General features: G+C 42.8%; 1 protein-coding gene across 1 annotated transcript in view; it reads right to left on the bottom strand.

The window, feature by feature from the left end:
* Positions 1-320: 320 nt before the first annotated feature.
* Positions 321-10,441, bottom strand: part of AKR1D1 (aldo-keto reductase family 1 member D1) — a 34,801-nt gene continuing 24,680 nt past the window's right edge. Inside the window, exons 4-9 of the mRNA XM_037387875.1 lie at positions 9,815-9,892; positions 7,474-7,596; positions 5,653-5,762; positions 5,012-5,177; positions 4,148-4,230; positions 321-489 (exon numbers count right to left, since the gene is read on the bottom strand). Of these exons, the coding sequence (XP_037243772.1) occupies positions 447-489; positions 4,148-4,230; positions 5,012-5,177; positions 5,653-5,762; positions 7,474-7,596; positions 9,815-9,892 (603 nt within the window). The 3' untranslated portion in view covers positions 321-446. The remainder of the gene's footprint in view (positions 490-4,147; positions 4,231-5,011; positions 5,178-5,652; positions 5,763-7,473; positions 7,597-9,814; positions 9,893-10,441) is intronic.

The raw sequence follows: 10,441 nt of genomic DNA, 5'->3' as shown, positions 1-10,441 counted from the left end.
ACAGGCTTTGCTACATGAAGCAGTGAATATATCTATCATCTCAAATCAGATTAGTTCACCACTAAATTTCACTTGAGCTGTGAAACAAAATGATATTGCTTCACATCTACTGAAGCAGAACTTCTTGTTTCAAATCTGAAGAACGTGCAATTGAGTGAAGATTATTTGGCTTGTTTCCACAAGAACTCTTCAGTTTTATCAGCCGTTGGTTTTGAAGCTTCAATGCTGAGTTAAAGCCTCCTAAGCCAAAACCAGAGATTCAACAGGTTAAATAGATCTGCTTTTCCGTAGCAATAAGAGACTGACAAGACAAGAGGAAGTAAATGTCTTGATGTTTTTTAATGCTGATTTGAACAGTCTCCCATGAAGTCAAAGCACCCCAAATGTCAGGTCTCTTTCAGTGAAGCTTAACAGCACTGAGGAACCTGCCCGGACACACCTTGTTCTCAGTATTCGTCGTTGAAGGGATACTCGGGATGATCACGCCACCTGTGAATAGGTCAGATTGAACAAGTGAGCTTTTCAGGTGAAGCAGGATGTCACATCACAGATGCAGTTGACCTGTGCCTGGCAAATCTTTTCCTTGCAATATATAGATGGCCTTCATGGAAGGCTCTCCTGCTTATTCAGCAGCTGTCTGCTCTGAATAATCTTCCCTGCAGAACTGGAAGCAAACCTGTGCATTTAAGGAGAGGGCAGTGAAGGACCATTTTTCAGGCCTACAGGCTGCATACCTTGAGGACAGTTGGGAAAAGCCAAGAGTTTGGATCTCTGTTATTCTTGCTATTTAACTCAGTTGATTTAACTTGAGCTAGTAGGAGTGTTCTAGGGAAGGAGGATGGCTTCACTACATGTACATTGTGGAAGAGGAAGACTTCTTTGTTCAGATGTCTACAAAGACCATCAGAAATTGATGGAGAGGTGGAGACACCAGATGCTACTACTTTGGCTTATGTACTTAGAGCTGACATGTCTGGGTCTGGTCTGGTGCTTTCTCCAAGTGGCTGTCATAGCCAGACTAGGTCTGGCTGTCATCTAGCTCAGCCTAGATATAGATGTCCTACTGGGTTAATATCACCAGTGGCAGAGAATTTACAAAGAAGCTTTAGGGTGACCCAGTTCAGGGGAGAAAGGGATGTTCATGGCTGTATACTACCAAAGGTAGCGATGCTTCAGGCTTCATCTAAAAACCTGCATGCTCAGGGAAGATGCTGGTCCAGGATCATTATAGAAGGCAAGGAGAAAATTCCCAGTTGTCAACTGCAAGTGAAAAAATAACACCACTTGCTCATTATTGGCAGACTTGAGAGAAAGGTAGTTGTGTTTTGTTGTGGGCTTTGTTGGTTGTTTGAGGAAGTGATGCTAAACCACAAGCCCTGCTTTGACAGATACTTTCCATTAGCAAAATCAAAAATTTCTGAAGAACATTCTCAGGTGCACCATGGCAGCTGGCTGCCTTGCCTTACAGCAGAGCACAACAAATAGTGGCATTTATCCCAGTTGTGAATCATTCCAGTAAGGGAAGGATACATTTCACAATATTGAAGGTAACTAACTGGAAGGCATCAAATATTTTGAATTGGTTGTGCCAAAACATTTCATTCCAATATTCAGCCAAACTGAAGTGTTTACACATTAACATTGAGTTGGTTCAGAAAAAAAACCCAAGCCACAAAACTTTGGCTTGTTTGATTTCAGTATAATTTGACAATATCTGAGTTGCCAGTGTCATCTACTTTCCATCTGTGGAGCATGCTTGCTAATCAGATCTCACATGTTTGAAGGTCTGAGTCTTTTGAGTGAAAACGATTCACTCAGAGGAGTCTATGCAGCTTGGAATAACTGGTATGGAAGAATATCCATAGCAGAGACTGGGAGGACAAGATAAATCAAGCAGACAGATTAATGAAAAACTCGCCCAGCATAACACTACCAGACTTCTCTGAGGGGGAAAAGAAACCATTTCAGACTGAGATTTCCTGGAGTTCTCACTTTTACAAAACCTCAATTTTCTGCTCAGATGCTTAACTTGTCAACTCCTTCTGCAATATCCTGTTTGTATGGGCTTATAACATCAGAAGAGATCTGCACACAAGTACCCATGGTAGATGATAACTGGAAGAGCCAGAGGAAAGCTGGAGTTTTCCATTCCTGCTGGCATTTGCATCACAGCACTTAAAGGTTTTACACAAAACTGACTAACCAAAAATATTTCTGTATGATAGTTTGACTTTTCATCCAGCAACATGTATCTGAAAATAAGAAATCTCTTTAGGCTGGTAACTCATCTGTTGCAGTGTCGATTCCAGACACCTCCGTGCAAGAACACATAGTAGGCAGATATATGTTTAGCTGCTCCTTACATGGCAACATCACTTTTCTGAGAAGGAATTTTTCACAGTTGAGGTCAGACTGTATTTAAACGTTTTCCTGAAACATGGCACTCATTTGAAAAATAGAGCCGGCAATGTTGATCCTATGCATTCTGTTTTCCTTGTCCTCAGTGGCCTCCTGTGACCAAATTTAGTCTAATAAAGCAAAGCATTTCATTTATTAGTTTTTGGATTAATGGCTTAAAGTTCTTCTGTGAGTGTTTGCAGCCTTCAACTTTGCTTCTGGAAAAGGCTCTTGCATTTGCACTGAGGTTACATTTTGTGTATATACTCACTAAAAGTTTAAATTATGTTGTAACTCAACTTAGCTATGAAAAAGCAAACAATTTCAAATACCAAAACACATATAAGAATCTTTTGGGCCATATGTGAAAGCCTTCTGGAACTAAGTGCTGCTAATTGATGGAAGGCTATTTTAAGTTTTAAGAAACTAAAGCCTCGGAGCACCTGGCTGAGCTTAAATGTGAAAGATGGGCCCCATTATGATGTTTTTAACTGAGTTCATATTTCTTATCATATTTATGCAGCACAGTAAGTGGTTTATTTGCTCCTTTGCAATGTTTCCCCCCATCTTTTGGGCAATTGTCAACGTTTTAGAGTGCTATTGATGCTGCTATCCTGCTTTTCATTATTTTTAGTGCTTGAGCATGATACAGTTTGGCAAGACACAGATAATCCAAGGTAACAAGAGAAATGCATGGAAAAAATCTCTAGCATTTGGCTACATATTGAGTGCCCTGAAAAGGGGAAAGCATAAAGTCTGGCCATAAACTGTAGGTGCTATTGAGCTGAAGGAAAAACAAATGGCCTCTTTCTCTGGAAAAGATGATGTTGGGTCAGTCTGAGTTTTCTGAGGTAGTGTAGCCTTCCCATGAAGCACAAGTACATTAGGTGGTAAGCTTTAGATCACAAGAAGTAAGAGATCAAGCCTTGTTAGTTCTCGGAGGAGATCATTAGGAAGTGGTCTAGCAGTCAAACAAGCTGTATTGTTTTCTGCTTTCCATGCAAGAAGGTACAACTCACATGACAGCAGGAGAGGGATATTGCTGAAGTTGACAGCATCAAAGAAGAGGCCAAAAGAAAGTTTCTGACTGCTTGTGGTCACTAAGATGTACCCTCTTTAATAAGGAAGTTGGGTAGGTGAATCTTGATACTCTGAACAAAGTATTAAGCAAAAAGGAGCAGAGTTCTCCCTAAGTCAGCCTTGTGGTTTCATGTAGCAGTGTTCTTAATTCTCAGCCTTCCATGTGGCAATTTAGGACAAGCTGCCTCTGGAAACACCGGGTTTACAATCCGTAAGCCATTGTACACGAGCAGCAACACGACTTGCTGAGCACTGGAAATGAAGGTGAGAAGGAGGGGGAAGACAAAGTGCTCCTATTTGAATTTTAGCTCTGTCTGCACTGTTAGATGGGGCAATGCTACACCTCATCAGTGGCTGAGGCTGTCACTACAACACATAGCAGAAAGTGTTTAAGGAGATGGAGCAGAGGTGGAATAACCAGACACAGTCACTTTCTACGCGGTGGGCTTTTGACATCTGAGCTGTGAGCAAGTATTGCACGCTTATTTTTGCAACAGGTCCAGGAACATATTCAGGCTGCATTAAAGACCTCCCATATTTAAGCCTTATCTAAAAATAAGGTGATTTATACAAAAATTACTATTAAAAGGAAGTGTTTGTTTGGGTTTTTTAAAATCCTCTGAAAAGACAGGAATGTTCTGTGAGGATCTAGTATTCCTCCTGGACTTACATTAACAGTTCCACATAACGAACGTTTTTGTTCAGGGCTTCAATTTCTTTCATCTCTTTCTCAGTGAGGCAGAAGTCAAAGATCTAATGGAAGGACATGTTAGGAATAAGTTAGTGTTTCATGTCATAATCAATGTTCATATGTTCCAGGTTTCAGAATTACAATCCCCTCCCCTTCCCCTGTGTCCCTCACCATACTTGCTTGCACTTGTAGGAAAGTCTTGAGGGCATGAAAAAGTCCAGTCACATTTGCTTATAGTCTTTCACAAGAAGAGAAAGGTAGTCTGGCAAGTACTGGGTCACCAGCTTTGAAAGGAATACATTGGCAGGGAAAGCAGGGAGCAGTGCGGGTACTCATTGCTGCAAGGGACATGGGAACAAATTCTTCATCTTATTTTGGTGTTAGTGGGCAAGCCAGATGATCTCTGGTGGTGTGGTTATTATGAGCCTTTCTGGCACACCTGTAGGCAGCAACCCTTCCCTGATAAAGCTGCCCTATATCTGAAGACTGAGCAGAACAGGTCAGTCGTTCCTGAACACCTACAGCCAGCAACCTTGGGATGCTGACCTACTGAATTGCTTCATTTTGCTTGTGCTGCTTACTGCAACAACTGGTGTTCTGGGATATACCACCACCTGAAACTTTATCTGTTTCGGAGGATTAAAAGACACCAAAATTTAGTCTACTTTGCTCTAATGTCACATTATGATACCATTAAGTGATGGGCACAAAAACCATAAAATACAGCAAAGCTTGACATTGGCCAAGCCTTATGTCTACAGAAAGAAATGGGAAAATAACCTTCTATAAGGGCTAAGCCAATGTAAGTGGATTTATCCATGCACCATTGGAGTACAAACTTACCTGGAAATTCTCTCTGATGCGTTGTGGATTGAAACTTTTTGGGATGACCACTACCCCTCTCTGGATGCTGAAACGTAAAGCAACCTGTGCAGCTGTCTTGTTGTACTTCTTGCCAATGGCATTCAGCACAGGATCCTTCAGTAAAGGAGGGGAGGACACGTTTACCCTGGAAGAAAATTGGAAAGAAAGAAAATCAAAACCCCCTAATCTTCCATGTCAGAACATAGTAATCTACTTGTTTGTGGACAGAATACTGCACCTTTTTGACAAGCAGCGTGAAAGATGGGAGAAAAGCTTTGGCAGTTAAGTTGGTGGGCTGTCAGTGGCAACTTCCTATGCGATGTCCTAATGTTGTCTTAGTTTTTACTTCCTTACTTCCTTGACATTCCCAGTTACAGACACTTGCTTTCTGTCAGAGGGGAACTAAAGCAACCTCCTATACAGAAACCTGGCATTTTTTGATGACAGCGTGCGGCAGGAGCATTGCAAGTTTACATTCACAACAGAATATTTAGACATTGAAGTTCAAAACTACTTTGAAAATGGGGACAAAAGTATTTTGCACAGAGATGCAGCTGTGAAGAGCTATTATACTGTTCATGGATATTGTCCTTTGATTAGAAAGTAACATGGGGACTTACCATGTTTCATCTCTTGAGGTTCCCAATGGGCTGTACCCAACAATAACAATGTTGTGTTGTCTGCAAAACTCCAAGAGTTTTGGTTGGGTAAAATAGGGATGGCATTCGACCTACATGAGTAATGCAGAAAGAATAATTAACCAACAGGGCCAGATATAGAAGCAGATGGTGTCCCCATATTTGTGAGAGCTACAGACCAAGTGGTACTTTCAGGAAAAGATACAGGTAAGTTAAAGAATAGGGAAACTCAGTTTGTGGTTACTGTTCTAATTGCACATTGCTGGGTGATGGATTTTTTTTTTTTCTTTTGTGGACAGCAGATCAATATCCATGACTACAATTTGTCTGCAGGGAATTGTTATTGGTCCCCAGTGGAAAGGTGGCAATGAGGAGGGGGGAGGGAAGCTCACTAGAGAAGTAGGCTGAGAAGGCAACCCATCTCATCTGGGTCAGATCTTCATTTCTCTGCCTCTTGCATTCAGGGTGACTAATCTGATGTTGTTATTAGGGGAAGTGTTGGCATAAGCTGCCCCAGATAAAAAGGTGAGAGGGAGATATGCAAAAGGTGAGACATCCCCAGGATGCTTATGATGACCTTGTTGGAAGCTCTGCCCTCCCACATTGCAAATACTGTTCCCTTACAGGCAGGGATTTTCTGGCTGCATTCTTAGTCTCTGGGAAAGGGATGTCTACAAGGTGACAGAGTAACCACTGTTTGCAGGCAGTCTGAAGCTAGCTGGCACATCTATGTCTGCTGGCTAGCTGCCCGAAGCTGGGCTTAATCTTTTGCCTGGTTTTCCTCAACCCCAGGAAGCAGCAGCAATGCTCAGGGCAGTCATAAGGGCATGCCAGAAACAGCAATTGCATTTTGCGCCCACTGGGCATATTAATACCCAGTGAAGGGTGCTGGAATTTCCTCCCCTCATAGGCTGCCTTTCCCTGCAGGCCAGAGACCGAACTGAAGGTGATGGCCAGGTTCCCTGCCCTGCTCCATGTCAACCCCAGCCCTCCAGGCCAGGCGCTGAGGGTGGGAAGCTGGTCCCAGTTGGTCTCTGGCCTCTTCTCTGATATTGCTAACATGGATATCTGTTTGTGCCAGATGAATTAGAAGAGCTTCCCAGTGATTTCGAGGAAATGCAGAGACCTGCCAAATGCCAGAGTCAAAGTACTGGGCATTCAGATGGGTCACTGCCGCTTACTGCCTTCTCTGAGCTCTGCTGCTGTAATTTAACTCAGACGTGCCTATCGTCTTCACAGGCTTGCTCAGCTCAAGTTGGCTGCTTAGTAGGGTCTCCTCTGTAATTTAAGTTTTTCTCTAACTCTTACTGACATCTTATAGGAAAGGCACGGGAGAGCAAGTACAGGAAATCTAGGAGTTACTTCTCATAGCTTTCAGACTTGGAGCTTAGAGTGACTCAGGATCTCTGATACTTAGTGTTGTTTTGGTGTCAGCTGAGGTAGACGTGGCTTCACTGAGAACTGGCTAACTCTGAATGGATTGTCTTGGGAATTTTTTGGACTTTAAGGTACATGGCAGAGACTTAAGATCTGAATTGACTCAGCATTCAACCTTGTTATGGAGCTTTGGCACAGAGGCACTAGTTTTATAGCCCTGGAGCAAGAACTGAGGAGAGCAATTGTTCCAGCACCTTCAAATATTTATCTTTGGCCTAGATAGGATGAGTAATATTTTCAAGCTAGAAATGGAAGTATGACATTATGGAAGGCAGCATCTGTGGCAAAGTGTACGTCACCTTTCCACACACGGTGGCAATCCCTACAGGGCAGGGGCAACGTGGCAGGCACTGCCTGCAGTCATACCTGGTTGCTGACAGGTTTGTACTTAAGTCCTGGCTTGTTCAGGATCATCTCCAGCTGCCTGCGGTTGAAATTGGATACTCCAATAGACTTTGCCAAGCCTGCATCTTTACATGCTTCCATTGCCTGCAAAGAAAGCAAAAATCAGTGGAGTCCCACATGTTGGCTTGATTCCTTGGAGCATGCATTTTAAAAGTAGGTAGAAGATGGACTTTTCTTGAGACTGCAGAAAAACCTTTGCTGCAGCAGAATGGACAGCTCTCTCAGCATGAGGGCTGGTGCTGTCCTGCTATTCTAAACTCCATTCCTGTGTGGATCTGCTTTCCAGACCAAAGCCTTATGTTTTATACCTCCTATGAGGATAGAAATTGTCTGGGGAGCAGAAAGATTAATCTAAGATACAGATACTTAAGTGCCAGACATCTGCTTTCAAAGAGCTTTCTTTACCTTATGCTGCTTTAGTGCAGCCTCAAAAGCTGGAGAAAGGAGAGTGAACAAAACAGATTGCTTTCCTGATAAGTCAATTTATTCCTTTTATTTCTGCAACAGCATTTATATGAAGTCTCTATCCAGTGAAATCCCCTGCATATCTCACAAGGCACATGACAAAACCAGCACAGAAAGCTTCAGTACAGTATAAAGTAGAAAAAATAGGGAGGGGAGAGGAATTCTAGGTATTCTGTACTTCAGACAAACTCTAATAGCTGAGCAAGCCTTATGAATACAGGATATGAATACATGCCATGGTCTTCATTAGCTTCATCTGCTAGGATGTTAAGGGGGAAAAAAGGGTCCTTTCCTGTGGTACTCCCCTCTCCTCCCAGAAACTGCACCCAAATGATTCAGTGCCTGTTTGAGGCAGAGCAGACCCCACTGTGGAGCTGGATGCCCCTCCTGCACGTTTTGTTATTTCTTTCTGTCTCACAGGAGCTGAAAGCAGGGAGGTAAGAGGCACCATGTATTATGACCTCTAGTTGGCCTCGTATGCTTTGTATCACTCAGTGACAAGTCAGCAAATATAATCATGTGAAGCCGTTTTTGTCTGCTAGCACCATACGGAGAGGGTGAAATTATCTGGATTGAGTTTAGCCAGTTTTTTTAGACTGATGTTACTATTTGCAGGCACTCACCATCACCTATTTTTTCTCTTGGCTTACTAGCTGAAGAGAGTAGCCTGCTACAACATACCCTTTACAATAAGCACCAGCTTGAAGATAAAACCGTAACGGTGTTTGGACAGCTGTTGCTCTTAATGTTTGAGCAACTAGCCTGTGAAACAGGAATGAACAGTACCAGCCCAAGACAAGGGTTAACAGCTGATGTGGAAGCCCCCGTTCCCCCTCAGACCCAGCCTGGATGGCTCAGCTGCCAGGGGAAAGCCCAAACCTGCCCAGACTCTCTCCCATTCTGAACTTTCACTCAAGAGTTTCACCCGTCCTCCACCTCTCTCTGCTGCACCTAGAGTAAAGCTAAACTGGGATGTGATTACCCGGCTCTGGACAGTGCAAGCTGAAGTGGAGCATGTAGTAGCCCATGTTATTTCCCTTGGTGTGAACTGGGATGCATTAGTGATGCTTCTGCAGCAGACCTGGTGCAGAAGGAGAGCTGACCAATTTTGGCCATGACTTAGAGTGTCCAAGGCTTTGAGAGGCAGGAATGTGAAAAGATTGCTAATCACACACATGTGGCTTCACCTGAGATCCTGAAGCCAAGTGGCAGTAGGCTTAAGGAGACACCTGGCTAAAGGACTAGAGTGATCGCAAAAAAACCTAGGATGCCATCTCTCAGACAAATGCTACTTTCCTCCAAGTCGTCTTAGCAGAAATACCTTGTGTTCTCATCTGATAATTAAATTTGAATGAATTTGTTCTGATGGCAATGGTTTTGCTGTTTTTTGTGTAGTTTTTTATGGTGAGCTTTAGGACAAATTGTGGTGATTTTTTTTTTTTTTTAAGGTGAAAAGCTTCCTTTTTTCCCCTGCTTTTTTTAGGAGGATCCAGTCACTTAGGGCTCCAACTTTCTCCTTCTGTAATGAACTGATAAAGAGGAGGGCTTGGTAAAACCTACAGATACCTCAACTACCAAATATAGAGTGCACTCTGAAAGAAGGAATGTGGATGTCAGACACTTCAGCAATGTTTCATTTTGTTATAAAAATAATTAAGTGATGGCAAGAAGCAACATTCTTAGGGACAGAAGTAAGATTTATCCATGGAGCTAGTAGAATTTGAGTCATTTGCCTCGTCAGTGTGCCTCAGCTCTGTTTACAAAGGCCACAAGTAAAACTGAGAATGAGGATGTGCGGGTTTAAGAGCATGTGTGGATGGATGTTGTGCTTTCTTACCTCCCAGGTGGCACATAAGTCTGTCTCATGGTAGATAATTTTCCCATTTTCATCTTTAGGGTAGATGGCATCTCCAGGCTGAAAAGCAAAACCACACTTTTGTGCTTTAAAGACACATTATCACTCCTCAGAGCAAAGATTTTTTCCAAGACTGTTTCTACTACCAAACAAAAAAACAATCAAGCTTTCTGAAACACTCAGTGTTGTCACATAGTGTGCACTCAGGAGTTCACAGATGGCCTCAATTTTCGGTGAACTTCTGACTTTTACACTATGGCATCCGAAGGATTAGTCTCCTTCCAAAGGGCTGGGTTACAGTACCAAACCTGCATACTTTACTACTACTTCTTTCCTTTCTTCCCAGCCCTTCCCTTGATACTGCTTGTGACCTAAGCACCTGGGAAGAGTACCAGCTCAGTTTTACTCCCAACAATTGGAGGGACTATTTACAAGAACAATTTACTAGTGGTAAAGGGCTATGTGCATAGCTATAGTACAGGCCATGAACCTCTCTAAGTGCATTACCCACCTTTCTTTAGGCACTAGGAACTTTCTTCCTCTCTCTATACCCCACAAACAAGACTTCAGAAATGAGTTATGAGCTGATATCTCATGAGCACGGCTTTC

Source organism: Falco rusticolus, chromosome 5, assembly GCF_015220075.1.
Source record: "Falco rusticolus isolate bFalRus1 chromosome 5, bFalRus1.pri, whole genome shotgun sequence".
In the NCBI taxonomy this organism is placed as follows: Eukaryota; Metazoa; Chordata; class Aves; order Falconiformes; family Falconidae; genus Falco; species Falco rusticolus.
The sequence above is the reverse complement of the archived record's forward strand: the minus strand, read 5'-3'. Positions and strand labels throughout refer to the sequence as shown.